We start from the raw sequence: 17,290 nt of genomic DNA, 5'->3' as shown, positions 1-17,290 counted from the left end.
TGTCATTATTATACATGTAGTACTTTCTATCTCCGAATACTTAAAAGCATTCAGTCCTTCAACAAATACGCAATGCATGCTATGCGCCAGTCCGCTGAGGGCTGGAGATAGAAATAAAAGTAAGACTTGGTTGCTGCCTTGTGTTTACACGTAGCCCATCATGGCAGCCAAATAGCACATTGTGCAATATTTTTATAGATGCCTGTACAGAGTTCGAGGAGCAGAAAATATGGGACCACCGGATTCTGCCCAGTAAAAGACAGTATTGGCTTCCTAGCAGAAATAGTGGTTGAAATAATCTCAAAGGTTGACACAGATCTGGCCAGGGAAACCTACTTCGGGATAAAAGTCCAGGTGGAAGGACTGACATGCCCAGAAATCCTAGATTTAGAGAAGCCCAAGCAGCAGCTCATTCAGCTTGCTGAGAATGGATCCTATGGGAGTGGCCCGTGAGTTGAAGACAGAATGGTAGCTAGTTAGTCCGGTCCTTACAGCATTCTCAAAAAGTAATTTGGGAATGATTGTTTTCCATTTTTATAGGGCAATTGAAAGACCTGCTAATAATAGTTAATTCTCAGGCCTAGATTTTCTCTCAAACTGTGCCATTCAGTTGCCGTGCCAGGAGTCTGTATTTTTATTCAGATCCTACGTATGAAATTAAATGCAATATTGACCAAAATTGTATACATGGTATTCAAAATGAGTCATTCAACCAGATGAAAAAGTCATTGTGCCCAAAGGAGCCATGCAGTAGAGATGTGCCCCAAACTGGTGTCTACACCAGTGTAACTGGATTGACCACTGAGTTTGGCCAAACTGGTGATTGTGATTAGTCATTTCAGTCAAAAAATGAGTCAAAGCAGCATGCATCCCATCATTTGTCATGAAGTAGGAGAGAGGGGAACAACTGATTATCTGAAATTTTCACTTACAATCTTTTTTAACACCAGGGAAAGAGCACTAGAATAGAATGACAGAGGTACTTACCTGCTTGATAATCATGAATAATAAAGAACAGTATAGATTTTATTTTATTTTAAAGATTTGTTTCTTTTTGAGAGGCCGCACTCAACTGAGGGGGGGGGAGGCAGGACTCCCTGCTGAGCACGGAGCCTCACACAGGGCTCCACTGGATCCCAGGACCCTGAGATCATGACCTGAGCCTAAACCAAGAGTCAGGCACTCAACTGACTGAGCCATGGTGCCCCTAGCATAGCATTAACTTTAATCTCTTTGTGTAATGTAGGAAAAGAGAGGCTAGTTTAATGTTATTTTCGGGACATTTTGGAATGAAGAGAATTTTGGATGAATGAAATAGTAGCAGAAAAGGGCTCGTACAACTCCCAATTTATGGAACTTATCCTGTTATGTAACTTTTTCTATTTTATAACTGAAGAGAATCTAATTCACCTAGCAATATCTTGGTATTTATACATTTTTTGTCAGTTATTTGTTGTTGTTGTTGTTGTTTTAAGTAATCTCTACACCCAATGTGGAGCTCAAACTCACAACTCTGAGGTCAAGAGTCAGATGTTCTACCGACTGAGCCAGCCAGGTGCCCCTACATTTTTTTAAAAGAGACAGTGTGGGAGCAGAAGTATTGAACTTCAAGAATAGGAAAGTTTTTTCAGCATTCAACAAACATAGTAGGTGCCTACTCTCCTACTGTATGTCAATCCTCCCGTGTTATTAGCACTTTCTACATTTTCTTAACAGACGTCAGCGTGCTCCTAAACTCTCCTTCACAGACTTCCTGATAGAGGTAGAAAATGAAAACCACCCTGAGTATGAGGTTGTTGAACACGGAAAAAGAAAGACATGAATCAAATTCTCCTCTGTTCTATGTTAAAAAAAAAAAAAGATGAAGAAAGCTGTATCTATAGATGGAGCCCCCTTATGAATGAACCAAGGATTTCTTTCCCACCTTGCATTTTTTTGTTACAGTGGGGAAAAAACCCTTCCCAGGATTCCTAAGCATTAAAGTGTATAACACTTTGAAACATCTTAAGAATAGGGGGCACCTGGCCAGCTCAGTAGCACGTGGGACTCTTGATCTTAGGGTCGTAAGTTTGAGCCCCACGTTGGGCATAGAGATTACTTAAAAAAAAAAAAATCTTAAGAATGGTACATGTTCGGGAATGGCATAGCACAAGAGCCATTAGGTTGGTTATCCTAACAGGGAGTGTGGCTCTTGAAAGAATTTATTTACATTACATATTATTAGGTTTACAAATATCTTTGGTCTTTGGAAATGTAGATTGTTTTGACTTGCAAGAAAATGTGGTAGACTTCTTTGAAACAATTAATAAGCACTTCCTGTTTACTTCACAGTCCTGTGTTATAATGACAATCAGGAACCCCCAAGAATAGTGGAGATTGATTTCTTAGTTGTCTGCTGAAAGTGGGGAACTGCCCTTAAAGAATCAGAGATTTTATTGACCAAACAGACTGGTTTCTAGAAGGAAATGGAATAACCTAGCAGTTGTGAGTACAGACTCTGAAGCATGGATATAAGATACAAATTATGTCTTATAAATAAGATATAAATGGCACTTATACTTAGTGTATAAACCTTAATAACACGCTTAATCTAAACTCACTTTTCCACCCACATAAACTCAGTTTCCACATATGCAACATGGGAATAATAATAGCCATCTCATGAAGGTGGTTGTAAGAATAATTTTATTTTATTTAAAGATTATATTTACTTAAGAAAGGGAGAGAGAGCAAGAGAGAGAACACAAGCCGGGNGGGGGGGGGGGGGGGGGAGCAGGGCTTGATCCCAGGAACTCGGAACACGACCTGAGCCAAAGGCAGACACTTAACCAACTGAGCCACCCAGGTGTCCCTGGTTGTTGTAAGAATTAAATGAAATTTTAACTGATGCACTTAAATTTCCCAGGGAAGACTTAACAAATATAAAAGATGCCTTTGTAATCAGAATCTATAAAAAATAACAGACATGAATAACTGCACCTAACAGTTCATTAGAAATCTCATTAATTCCTCATGACACCTGATTGTTCCATTCTTAAAATTTGTTTGTGCTTCATTAAGAGGTCAGATGAGGGCACCTGGTGGCTCAGTCGGTTAAGTGTCTGCCTTCAGCTCAGGTCATGTTCCCCAGGGTCCTGGGATCCAGCAAGGAGTCTGGCTCCCTGATCCGTGGGGAGTCTGCTTCCCCTTCTCCCTCTGCCTGCCACTCCCCCTGCTTGTGCTCTCTCTCTGTCAAATAAATAAATAAAATATTTTTTTAAAGGGCCAAAATGAGTAAGTTAAAAACAGACAAAATAGGTGATAGAAAGTTCTGGAACTCTAGACTTGCTTTTTTTTTTTTTTAAGAATAAAGCTGTATTTAAGTGCCATGTAAAAGGGAAAAGGTGTGACAGTTTTTGGCTTTTTCCTTGCAGTTCATTCTTACAAGAATCACCAGCTGTATTGGTTCTATTCGTGCCCTTTATTCTGATAATCAAATCTAATATAGCGTTTCTGGAGAACATCAGAATTTTATTAAAAAGCTAGATTTACATAATCCTTCATATGACAGAGGAGAAAACTGAGACATAGAGGAAGCTATGACAGGCTCAAGCAGGCAAATAGCAGCATAAAAGGTGTCGGCCGTTCTGCCCTCTCCGCTTCTGTGTTGATGTGCTTCTCCTCCCGTGTGTGGACAGCCAGCCCTCAGCTGCCATGTTCAGAGGCAGGTCTCCATCTTTCCCTCATGAACGCTCTGGCTCTCGCTGGGAATGTTGATGGGTGTAGGTTGGGTTGAATACTTCCTATATCTTTCATCATAATAGACTGGTTTCAGTTTTCCTGAAATGTAGCCCTTACTCCTATTCCAACCCAACAAAAAATTCACACTTAAAACTTCGTAGTTGCTTGTGTTTCAGGAGTCTGTGTAATGGAAACAAATAGCATCCTTTCAGTGAGATGCCTGGGTGGGGGGGGAGGGATGTTGGTGTTACTGTTTCAAATTTACCATTAATATAAAATTTGCGTTTTAGTGTTTGGAAATGGAAAGTGACTGGCCGGGAATTTAGTTATGTGAAATAGATGCACTGTTGGCAAAAGGAACATGCAAGGTACAATGAAGCATTTATATTTACCTTTTAATATACTGGTGAAACTGTAGGGCATTCATGTTTCTAAATATTTTGTTGCTCTCCAAAGTGACAAAATGATCCTCAAGAATGGCTTATATTTATCAAACTTATCAAAACCTTCAGCATTTTAAAAATGTTATTTGTTCTTTTATTCAATTCAGCTTAGCATTTGAAAGGTACAATTTCCTAGGATGACATTTTCTAGATGGTATTTCACTTCAACTTGGTGACTCAACACTTACAAAGCAGACAGGTTCCCGTGAAATAAATGAAGAAATGCATACATACTGTGGAAATGTAGCCATTCAAGATCTTAGTGCACTAAAAAGTGTTGGCTTGTTTTTTGTTTTGTTTTGTTTTTTTCTGTTGTTCACCTATGGAGTTGAGCATAGCTGGAGAAGAATGAAAATATATCAACTAGTTGTACCAATTCGTAATCAATAAAAAGCTAAACACTTAAGCAGAAAATTTATCACAGATTTATTCCTAGCAAAGCAGCTCTTTCCGCCTTGCCATCATCATCAGAAGCCGTATTCGGACAGAAATCATTTGCTTGAAGCAGCCGTGATATATAAACCCTATGTGGTCTCGTGATTCAGTTTAGGAATATCAGCCACAGAGGGTCTAAAGGCATTGTGCATTAGTATGTATTGAGACCTCATTCCAGGTGGCCAGCAGCTGGACTTTTTAAAAATAAAATTCCCAAAATAAATGTGAAGTGCTTGTTGCCAGGCAGTAAGTGTTATATTTAATTGAATCATCCTCAGCAACGTTATAAATTAGGCAGAAAAGGGAGTTGTGCATATTTAATATATTTGTTTTATATTTCCCCTAGTCAACAGAATAATGAAATTCCTTAACTACTTCTCTTTAACTTGCATGAAGAAAGCACGGTATGTTGCTAAATCTCTTTTCAGCAGCACCGCGGAGAAACAACTTTAATCCTTGTTAGAAAATTGCCGAGTCTGGGACTGACAAAGAGCTCATGCTTGTCCCATTGTTAGTGCTCCCCGGCCCCAAGAGCAGAGCCCTTTACAGCTGCGTGGATCCCGCCCGGCTCAGCTGCACTATTTAGGAGAGGACGTTTGTCAATTTCTATTGACAATGGAGAGAGTTTTTCAGGGCCTGTAGCAGTGCTGACACAGTTGGGGATCAATGCCAGCCATTCAGACTGCACCCTCTTTCATTGCTTTGGTTTGTTAATTCAAGACTAAAGGTCCGCTGAGGGGGTTCAGGGTGTTTAAGAAAGCTGATGAACTGTTTAAGAAAGCTGATGAACTACAAGCGTTTATAGCCCTGGTGTGGCAATTTCCATAGTCAGTGGCAGCTCCTGGCACTGAGGGAGTTGTGTCCTTGTTGACCCTCTTGTTATTAAAAATGCACAAGTGCTGCGCTTCTCAATATTTCAACACTCTTTCATTGTCAATACCACCTTCTGAGCCCTTCAGCTTGTTGCTTGCTCTAAAGATCTTCTTAGATTGGGTTTGAAAACTTCACCTTAAACACTAGATTAGACTGATGTTCTGTTTTCCGTGCTCCTGTTGATTTGTTGAACCTTCCCAGGGCTGGAAAGCAAGTAGCAGCTTGATGGGGAGACGGGCTGCTAATATGATTTACCAGTCTACAGTCATGCACAATAAGTGTGAATAAATACAGGGGTCTCACAGAGTCAACCCTAGCCTTTCCTTTTCTTTTATTTTTACTTTAAAAGAAATATCTCAAGAAAATGAAGTGAGTAATGCATGCCCTTACAGGAGTTGAATGAACCACAAAAAGAAAAGAAAAAAAAATATTTTTTGTTAAAGTGGTAGGCTGCTGTCATGGATTGATGCAGAAAAAAAAAATGTAGACTATACACTTACTGCTTTATTCCTAAGTAGACCAAAGCAAAGAATGAAGCAGTAATGCCATACCCGTGACTTCAGTGCAAACGGCAGCACCCCTTCCCTGTCATCCCCCGAGGGGAAACAGTGCATAGTCAACCCGATTGTTTTATAAAATTAACTTCTCCAAAATGAAAGGACATTTGCTAACATTCAGACTTTACTGCACATTCACCCTTTTCATATGTTTTTTTTTTCTTTTTGTTAGGGGGGTTGGTTTTGTTGGGGGTGGGGGAAAATGAAGCTAACCTACCTTTGAGTTTTGTGTCAAGATGAAAAAAACCGGGACCTCCCATATTCCAGCACCCAAAAGAGGAACATCTCAATTCCAGCACCAGACAGAGGAAAGGGCTGGAGATTTCTGCTGGGTGATTTTGTTTGTTTGCTTAATTGTTTGGAGTGTGCGTGTCTCTTAAACTATATACAAGAAAGAAGCAGTCCTAGTGGGTTTGTTGTTGTTGTTAGCAGCAACATAAACTCGGAGCTAAGTGCTGCTTTCTCTTAATTGTTTGATGTAGCTGAAAATCTTCAAAATGCTTTGACTTGGGAACCAAAAAATATGCATTTTTATCTGAAAAGAATAATTTGTCTTATAGAATTTTCCTTATCGAGTAATTGATTACCTTTAAAACGAAGATGATGGTAAAGTAGCCGAACCTTTTTACTTTACAGTGGTTCTCTTTTCTTCTCTGTTTTTTTAGTTAACGTCCAATCATTTTATTCCCAACTCATCTCTAAAATTACAATTTTGACATTGTGTTAAAGAAGTGCTATTAACAATAAATTTCTGTGTTACATTAGATGTCCTTTTGATTATCACTTAATTGTAAGTATCATTTATGTGTAATGGGAAAATGACTTAATTTTAAATTGTGTAAGGATTTTTTAAAAACATAAAGGTACCTATAGAGAAATTTTAAGAAAGTGTTTTCATTTCCCTCAAATTCATACAACTTACCATAGATATAGTAACTTTACAGTCTAACAGATTAACTAGGATGTTATGCTAGACTTCATGTATCATATTTTGTTCCTCCAATTAAAAAAACTCTTACAGAAGGACTATAATTTAAGAGTCATAACTATTATGACTACATTTTAGCTTTCAAATTATCTAGAGACCGGTGTAGGGATGAGAGTCTTAATTTAGTATCTCATATTCCCTATCACCAATACCTGAGCGTGTTTACCTGTATTAAAATAGAACTCAAGAGGTTGAGGCTATAAATAGTTTGAAATAAGGAAGTATAGGATTTAAATACTATTGGAAATTACTGTGTCAGCTGAAGTACTGAATTCATCAGCAGTTTATTTTTTTAAGAATTTAGGGGTGTATCTTATTTTTGTAAAACTTATTTCTGATACTTTTCTAATGTCTGGAAAATTAAAAAAACAATCATTAGGGAAGAGCATAATCAGGTACCTGAATAACGTTTTTTTTTTAGATCGTGGCCTATCTCACATTTTAAAAACCTGAAATTTTCATTTATCCATGTGCTATCATAACATTTAGCAGAACAGATATTCATTTTAATTAGCTTATCTCATTTTATGCATGTATGTTCAGTGTACTAACAGATGAACAGAAAGAAGTCTAAGAAATGTGAAACTGATTCATGTTTAATTTATGCTTAAAATACCATTTCTTATACTAAATTTTATCAGAACAATGTTAATAAATACAAGTCCAGATGAATTTCAGACTTGTATCAAGTAAGATTTCTCTTATCAATTGAATTTACTATGTCAGTATGGAAAAAAAGTATTTTTTAAGAGCTTTTTCCTGTGTTTGAAAACCTAAGCACGCGTGCTGCACGCGGACGTGATCTATGGTATCCCTGTATTCCTGTCTACAGACAAGACACAAAATTCCTTCTCTTTCAAAAACTCTCATCATTTCCTAAGTGCTGAATGGACTTTGCTATTTCTCACAGTTATCTGAATGAGTAGCATTAATATTTTTACAGTATTTTACAGTATTACTTAAACTTAGCCCTAGCATGTAGTGGTGAATCCCTTAAAATGTTACCACTAATGGTAGATTGTCCTCTAAAAAAACACAAAAAAACAAAAAACAAAATGCCTTCTTTTACTCTATTCCTGGACATTACATAGGAACAGGAAATTACATTAGAGAAGAATTTTGATATTCCCCTCCAGAGAGTGGTAGTAAAGGGGAAAAGATACGAACCCTCCAAAAACACTAGCAAAATGAAACAAATTCTGTCATGATTTAGTCAACTGACCTCTTCTTTTGATTCTTGTAGACACAGCAATTCCATCCTGATAAAATTCCCTCTTAGGGTCCCACACTTCTATTTTAGGTGGTTTTAAAACATCTCGACAAATACTTCACAACCAGTGGTAGATAAGAGTGTGACTGAGGATCCCTAGCTAGGAAGCTGTGCAATGCTTTACCACCGCGTTTGTAAAATGTTATTTCCAGCTTTGACTGCCTGTGTCATGACATAATGCATCTACTCTGATTTTTACATAACGTACAGGCTAATAAGAAATTTCCCTTCAAAAATAATTCACCTGCTTTTTCCTGCTGTTTGGGAGCCTGTTCAGTCCCATAACATGTGTTTAGTGCCCATTGTTACCTACAGATTACAAAGCAGGCCGCTAGGCTGCAAGCGCAGGAACACGGTTTCCCATGAATATGTTACAGCTGAAAGACTCATGTTAATTCATGTAGAGAACAGCCTAGGTCAACTTAGCAGATTTTCTAGCAAAACATACAATTCTGTTAACAGGAAATTATAGCATTATTGACTTCAAGTGCTGATCTGTGGTCATTCCAGAGTGTGTCATTACCCCCTCATTACCCAATCTGTTACATGAATACTGCAGAGGCTGTTTTTCTGTTTTGTTCTCCTCCCCTCTGCCCCCATCCTTCTTTCCAGCAATGGTACAGCAGTTCCATGAAAGTCATTTGTGTCTGGTTGGCTGATAGATTAGACCTTCAGCTTCATATTTACCAACTGAAGACGCTCATCAAGATTGTGAAGGTAAACAAAATGTGTTTAGACGTGAATTGCCCACCAAGCTATCAAGAATAATGGCTAGATATTGACATACAAAAGAATTGTGTTTGATGTAACTGAGCGGATATGAGTACTTTAAAAACATCACTCTCGGCAATGATAGGCTACTGTTCACTTACATTTTCAGTTTGATTATTAAGTCAATTTTAATCTTTTCTGCCCTAATAAAATATATTTTATCAAGTAATCACCTTTTAAGATAATGTACATAAAGCCTTGAGCACATTTACCTGATTGTAATAGGTCCCCAGTAATTTGGTATTAATTTTCTTGATTACAGAAATGTTTTCTCCTCATACATTTCCGTTGTATTTATTAGGATCACATATCATTCTGAGGGCTTTTGAACGGTAACTGCCCACAGCATAAGGAGAGTCTCCACTATTTTTTTGTATCCTAACACAAAAGTCACACTGTCACTGCCTGACTCCTTTGGAAGGACGCCCCATCTCACACGTAAAAGATGATCAGGTTGAGTGTTGGGGACCATCCCAGACCACCAACAGGTGTCACGTCACTTAAGCAAGGCCATTTTGACTTTTGCTCTTCAAGACAAAAGGTTAACAGAGTATGTATTATATTTAGTGAGTAAGGGCTTTAAAATCATATATTTATTTCACATGATTTTTCACACTTTGTGAATTCTAGTGGGAACACAAAATTTGCCACAAGTATAACTTTTTCTTAAAATTGAGACAAATCCTACCTTATGCCTAAAAACATAACTCTAAGCTATTGAGAATCAGCTGTTCTTTTAAAAAGATGACCTTCACTTCCATTTTAGTGTCATTTATTAAATAGGGTATATATACCATATAGAGATCTAGATCTACATAGATATGTATATGGGCATATATGTTTATATTTATGTGTACACATGTGCATATATGACATCCACACATATACACTCAGTGGTTCTTAGTGTCATTCCTGACCTATCATTATCAGCATCACTGGGAACTTGTCAGGCATGCAAATTATTGGCCTCCACCCCAGACCTACTGAATCAGAAAATCTGAAACTCTGAATGGGGCCCAGCAATCTATATATTAACAAGCCCACCAGGTGATTCTGATGTTAAAGTTTGAGAAGAACTGTTATATCATTAAGTTTTATCCACAAAACAATATTTTCCATCATTCTCTAGGTTCCTACAGTCTAGTTAGAATACATGTTCTTCTGTGCCATAGCCACACAGATTATCACAAATCAGAAGAACCATAAATAGGAAAGTTCCATTCTAAAGTGAGAAATCAGCAAATCTACTGGAACATAAAACAAGACCTATCATCTCACGGTAATAGTAATCATGATTAGTCATAAATAACACGTAAAATTATAGCCACCCACTAATTTTTAACACTACTAAACATACTACATTTTAATGGACAAAGTACCTTTGGTCCAGAGCCCTTCTTACTAGGTGTTAATTTATTTTACAAAGAAACTGAAAGCACACTATGATACATTCATATTTGCCTTCATTTCTGCAGTGTTTCTTCCTTGTTTCTATAAATGTGACTTGGGGAGCTTTCCAGTGAAGTTTGTTTTTCATGAAAGAAAATCCAGATTATCTGTGTATACCTTCTAAATACATGTGTATGTTAAGGTTGCAGTCTGTAGGTACTGTGACTAATACTGGGATTAGCTGCTTATTACCCTTACAATCAGCTGTGTTTTCAAGTTAATATCTATTGCATTCAAGATGTCTGAAAGGACCTATTCAGCTGATTGGTATTCATTGATAGATAAAGTTCTGTGTTTTCAGAATAAAAGTCTCCATTGTTTAGTAGCCCATCATTTGTTTCTTTGAAAGTTATTCCTCTTATATTCACATGTCATTAAAGATCAAGCAGCACTGACTATTTTAGCAGAATAAAATGCTAATGTTGTGAATTATACGGTGACATTTCCATTGTATTCTAAGTGAATCAATTTATCTTATTTTAACATAGTCTTCATTATGGGCTGCCAATAGTCAAGACTGACAAATATAAACTTCACGAATATGTTTGACTTTCCATGCTTTGTTTCTCACAAGCAGGCCCCCAGACTCAGCGAGTGCTTTCTTTAGCTGATACATTTAATCAAATTGTAGAGCTTTATTTAATGATTAAAATTTATTTTCATAGTGAAAATCAGGATGAATTAATAATTTAATGTTTTAATTGTTCCTTTTCCTACTTTGAATATAAACAGACTTTAACCAATTTCATACATAGATTCATAATTCTTCAGAACCTATATAGTTATATTTATAATGTTCATTTTTCAGTGAATTTAAGAAGCTATTGAATAGCAATGCATACGATTGTGAAGGTCCCCGAGTAGGCTTTCCTTCCATCCACATCACCTAGAGTAAGCCTGCATGTTACCACAGGGTAGCTAGCGCATTCTGCCCAGGAGCCAACTCTGGTATTCTGGTCCTTACTATTCACAGGTATAGTCTTTCTTCTGTGCCCATTGGAGACATCTGTGCCCACAAATGCCTTCAAGATGTATGTCATAGCCAACTTTGCCCCACAAACACACTTTGATATGAATTGGTTCATTCATGTTGCTCACTAAGAAAAAACAAATTCCCCTAAGAGTTTCACGAAGAGTTTAGGACTAAGAAATTATTCGCAAGGTTTTAACATCAGAATGATTTATTGAGGAAGGGAGAAAAATAGAATCCTCAAAAAATCAAAATGGCTGATGGATTTGCGTTCTCCCTAGTGGCCAGATGACACTGAAAAGCAGTTAATATAAATCAGCTGCCTCGTACTAAGAGAAGACAAGTGAGCAGCACCCGGTGGCAGGCCCCTGTCTGAAATAAGACCACAGAGGATGTCCAAGAGTCAATCACATTTTATGAATTCTAAAAAGAGAGAGAGGGATAGCAGGGATACCTGTCCTGCAGCTCCCCTAACAGCTTAGTGCCTGGTGATAAAATAAGAAAGTAGAGTCTTAATTACAGATAAATTAGAAAGCTTTCGGGACTGCAAATCCACAATACAAATCTGTCCTCACCAACATACTGACAATTAAGCTAAGTCTAAGGAAAGCCAATTCGAATAAAATAAGAAAGTAGGACTCACAATCTCAGTATGTAATTGTCAGCGGAACAATCATACTTCATGTCCGATGCATTATCTGTACGTGAATATTTTGTGTGCTTAATATACTTTTAATTGAACTATGAAGCAGTTACAGGCTTGCACACAAATCTGTGGTAATAACACTACGTATATGTTACCAGATTTTCTGGACAAAACTTATCTTTCAGGGCTATTTCTATAGGTTTTGATGCAAGTTACCGTAAGTTTTGGTGTAAAAGAGTACCACCTTAGTAATAATAAGATTAACAGCTTAGAGAACATGAGGATGGTGGGGTGTAGGTGTCTTAAAATATTAAAATGTAAGTGAAAAAAGAATTTTGATCATTTAAGGAAAAAGTCTCTGAATTAAATTTTTATTTGCTATTAAGATACTGATGTCTGATACTGTACAGTATTTCTCACAGTTCAGTTTATTTTTGGTGGACTTTGGTGGTGGACTTTTCAAATATGAATTTTATGTATAACAGTGATTATCCAAATGAAAAAAAAAATATTCACCCTCTATACATGCTTTTGGCATATCACCTCTGAAACCTGGAATGATACTGGGGGCTTAAGTCAGAGTAAAGAAGACAGGAAGATAAAATGTGAAAATACCAATGGTCCCACAATCTTATCATGGTTTTACTCCTTCCCTGAAGTCTGTTCGTAAGCCAGGTGTGTATATCAAGGGGATTAAGATGCCATTCATCATCAGCATTTCCTACCTCAGACGAATAAGTACCTTCAATTCAACTCCATGAATATTAAAAGTTTCCTTCTATATAATTATGTTGAGGGAAATCAAGGATCCCTTAATGCTAATTTTCAGCCACTGGAGTTATAGTATTGGGCCAGGAAGTACAACATTCCTTCTTATTTGACTCTTTTTTACTATTAAGTATAAGGCAAATTTAAAAAGTGCCCGCTAGAAATCATTTAGAACAAAACAGTGTCACATTGATAGATTCTGATACTTGAGGGCCAGTCTGATGACATCTCAATGCTTACTATTCTAAATCTAACCTAGGGCAGTAAACATCTTAAAAGATAGTTAGCATTAGAAAACACCTTAGAAGTGCCTCCATACAATGGGATATCTTCATTTAAAAATCAATAATAAAATACTAGTCTTGTTTGGCTGGAGAAAAATCATACCTGAGGAAAATTGCACTTAAGGGGATAAGTGAAATCAGGATAGCTTTATAGGTTATGTGTCTTCTGTGCCACAGAGCCCAGCATTCTGTTGTTCTTGTCATTGTTCTTAAGAATCACTACATAAATGCTAACATGGTGTTTGTTCTAGTTTTGACATATAATACGTAAAACTATACTTTTCACAGAAAATACAAATACATGTTTTATTAGCCCATCTATAGAAGCTTTATGCCAGAATTTGACATTTCACATTCCTAGGGGATTTCAAAAGGAAAGGGCAGAATTCATACAGACTTTTAGGTGTATGCAAATTTTTACCCGATGGTATATATAATAAACATTATAATTCAGAAATACTGAAAATGCAAATTTCTTATACTGATAGTAGGAGTAATTCTTTCCCTCCACACCTCCCCCCAAAAGCTAATGCTCTTTATAAAATGTATTTTTCGGTTTAAAGGAACTGAAAAACCAAAAATTCCTTCATATTAAAAATGTACATCAGTGCATATCATTTCAACTTTGTTACAAGTCATTCAAATAGTAAAGTCTGTGCAATCAGGCATATTTTGGAGAAAAGCTCATTTGTCATCTGTCACAACATTTTGATCTATTCAGAGCGATTCTAGTTTGAAAAGCAGTATCCAAAGTCTCATTTCATTTTCCTCCCCAGAAATACACCAACAAGTGAATTGACACAGGCAACTAGAATTGGAATCCATTAGTGAATTGTCCAAGGTCATTTCTGAAATGCCAACTGAGGATATGTACATATTGACATCCATGCATACAGTCTGTAAGTTATCTAAGCAGATTCTCTCTTCTTCCTCCAGAAAACGTATAGGGACTTCCGACTGCAGGGTGTGTTAGAAGGCACACTGAACAGTAAGACCTATGATACTCTGCACAGACGGTTAACGGTAGAGGAGGCTACAGCCTCTGTCTCAGAAGGAGGAGGACTTCAGGGCATCACCATGAAAGACAGTGATGAAGAAGAAGGCTGATAACCGCTGGCGCTGTAGGAGGAAGGAGGATGTTGACCTTGTTTATTTTGTACCCTGTCTTTGTAATTACATTGATTGTCTGGACCAAATAAAAATGCTTGTATTCGCTCCATTTTGTAAAGAGTCGACCTGGAAGCAGAGTTGAAGGGGAAAATGCCAAGTTTTTTGAGTTTTTGTTTTTAAGATCAGCCTTTTCTGTGTAGCTTGACCTAAAATGAGCTTTGGCTTTGTGATTGGAACGTGATTTTTTGGTTTTTTAGAAGCTTTGACTTTTTCTTCTGTAATTACATCAAAGTAGTGTCCTCTGTGTGAAATGAGATTTGCATTTCTCATAGTATGACATTGTGAGAAGAAGCCACTTCGGATCACTGTGCCAGCTCTATTGTACCCTTGTTAAAATGCTGTGTATTTAATAGTTTATCGTTTACGTGTCAGGTTTTTTTTTTTCATAGTTAATTTGCCATTGTTGTGATGTGTGTAAAAACTTTAACCTCGGTTCTTAGTACTCTGAATTCATCTGCAGGCTGAAAGGACTGCCAAACCAAATATAGACTAGATCCTCCATCAGCTTGTGTCTTGTTCTATTCTGAACATATCTTTCAAGTTTAAAAAAAAAAAAATCCCAAAGTGTAAGGTAGTAAATGTGCTACCACAACATACCGCATTCTCCTACTTCTAAGTGTACCAGCTTGCAGGCAATAAAAATCTATTTGGTCAAAACAATTTCTGTATTTATTAGACTTCTATAAATTAAATGCAGTAAAAAATGTTTGCAGTATTACAAACATCCCAACGATATGGCTCTGTGTTTTTGTTTCTTTTTTGTTTTGTTTACAATCAAATGAGTAAAAGATATTAACGCTGCTTTGCATCTGATAGGCACACACACTTGTTAAAAGAATAAGTTATTATGACAGCATATTTCCATAGCAAAGGTAATGTTGACTACATACTCATATGTATTATTAACATTAGCAATTAGTGTTAACTAATAATGAGTAATACTAGGAGTGCTAGTGATTTAACTAGCAGTTGACATATTGGTTAACAGTTATTTCTTCCCCCATAGTACTTTCTTGCTATAATTTTCAAAGACAGTAGTATTACACTTTATAATTTCTCTACGAATTTTAATTTTTGTATTTTTTTCCTAAGATGTCCTGGCATATTGTGCTACTACATTCGTTCATAAGTAATTTTTAAATGAGCTAAGTTAATGCAAAATACCTGGAGTTATCGCTGAATTTGTGTAAACTCTAGTTCTGGAGTTTTGGAAGTGAACAACTTCTTAGACCTCCAAATTCATTCTCTTGTGGTGTTATGAATGGTGCCTCATTAGCTGGACTAGTCCACAAAAGTCCATTTGATCTAGTTATTATATGATACTGGTTTGGGTTCAAATCTGGGTCCTAGAGGTAAGACCTCCCGTGATACAAGATAAACATGAAAGGAGATTTCTTCCCCGCTCCTGGATTAGAGACTAACTCTTCCAGTTCAGTGTTGTGGGAAGGCAGTTTGTCCTGAATGCTCTCTTTCCCTCTCTCCGCCCTCACGTCCAATAGCATCCTGTCTTCAGGCCACCAGGTGTCCAGTCTTGCTACCCTAAACTCAGTGGTACCCTCCTCATGCTTGCATGCTTGCTGCTGCACAGCTCAAATGGCTGTGTGCTCAGAAATTACCCACCCTTGTTTTCCCCTAAATGTCTGTGTCGTTGAAACAGTTCATCCCTGAGTATTTGCCCATATTGTCCTAAAGTGTGAATGATGAATGACTGATGAGCTCCCCCCTCCCTTAGCCATATATATAGATACTTGAGGAAATACCTAGCTAATCCAATTCAGATATGCAGGGGAAAGCTCTTGGGGTCAGGACGGTCTCGCTGCTGATCTGAGCTAGTTCACCTGCTTACTGGCCCTCTTTGCTGGTCAGCCTCCTGTAGTTTCTCTCCAGATTTGAATGTTCTCTACTCCTTCCCTTCTGTAAGTAGGAGATTTCTAAAAGCTCTATTCCCCAGTCCAACCTCCAGTGACTTCCACAGGGAGGACAGAGCCAAAGGTAGGTAGTGGAGCTGCTCACAGGTTTATGGTGACTTTGTGGACTAAACTTTGAGGCACAGAAAGGTGTATGAAGAGAAATTTATAAAGTAACTGAAAAAGAATGAAAAGTCATTTTTGGGTTTTTGCCCAGAAATTCTCTTCAACATAACTGCAAATTGCTTGAAATGACTTAATAATTGTTCATTGGTGTGTGTAACTGTTAGGGTGAATGCCCAAGCATCTGTCTATTAAAAGAAGCCAAGTGCTGTTATTTTTGAAATATTATTTCATTAAAAGGGATGTAATTGAAAGCCTAACAAATCTTACAAAATTTTTTAAACGAAAAATCATTTTTAACTAAAAAAAAAAATAGCTCTACCCTCCTAAATGGTTTGGGGGAAGGCCCAAAAACTGCATTCTTTGGGCAGTTTAGGAACTGTTGCAGGAGAAAATAACTAATGCAGTCTAATATCCAGCTGGAATGGGTCCGTTAAATAGCACGTCTAAAAGGAAAGTTTCTCCAAACTCATGGAGAAAAATAACGCCTTTTCCCGGAAAGGGAAAGAACCACGCAGAGCTTAACGTAAACCTCTCCGCTCCAGCTGTGGGTCCTTCTTGTATTCACGGATTTTTCCACTTGAATTCCCCTTAGTTCTGGTTCATTGTCCCTCGCTCTGCAGAAGGGATTTCCTGCTACTTTTGCAGTAAACGCGGGTGCAAAGTGTCTCAGGGCTCCCACCCCCGCCCCCCACGGTCAGAGCCCGGCCTGGCCTGGCGTCGCCCTCCTTCGCCCGCGAAGACTTAGGTGAGAGGGTGTGTGAGCTCCTGGAGCGTGCGCTTGGTGGGAAAGAGGTCACCGGGCCATCGCTGCTCATGGAGCCCCTCCCTCCCTGCGGCGACCGTCTGCCGTCCGGAAGGCGTGTGCCCCCACTCACCCTCCGCCAAACCCGCAGGGACCCGGGGCCGACACTAG

The 17,290-nt window shown here is 37.8% G+C and overlaps 1 protein-coding gene across 8 annotated transcripts in view; it reads left to right on the top strand.

Moving 5' to 3' along the window:
- CADPS2 (calcium dependent secretion activator 2) overlaps positions 1-15,077 on the top strand; it is a 544,075-nt gene extending 528,998 nt beyond the window's left edge. For all 8 annotated transcript variants that reach the window (XM_034671263.1, XM_034671268.1, XM_019799438.2 and 5 more), the window contains 2 exons: positions 8,899-9,003; positions 14,111-15,077. In XM_034671263.1, the coding sequence (XP_034527154.1) occupies positions 8,899-9,003; positions 14,111-14,281 (276 nt within the window). In that variant the 3' untranslated portion in view covers positions 14,282-15,077. The remainder of the gene's footprint in view (positions 1-8,898; positions 9,004-14,110) is intronic.
- Positions 15,078-17,290: the final 2,213 nt, after the last annotated feature.

The sequence above is a fragment of the Ailuropoda melanoleuca genome, chromosome 1, assembly GCF_002007445.2.
Source record: "Ailuropoda melanoleuca isolate Jingjing chromosome 1, ASM200744v2, whole genome shotgun sequence".
NCBI classification, from domain to species: domain Eukaryota; kingdom Metazoa; phylum Chordata; class Mammalia; order Carnivora; family Ursidae; genus Ailuropoda; species Ailuropoda melanoleuca.
The sequence above is the reverse complement of the archived record's forward strand: the minus strand, read 5'-3'. Positions and strand labels throughout refer to the sequence as shown.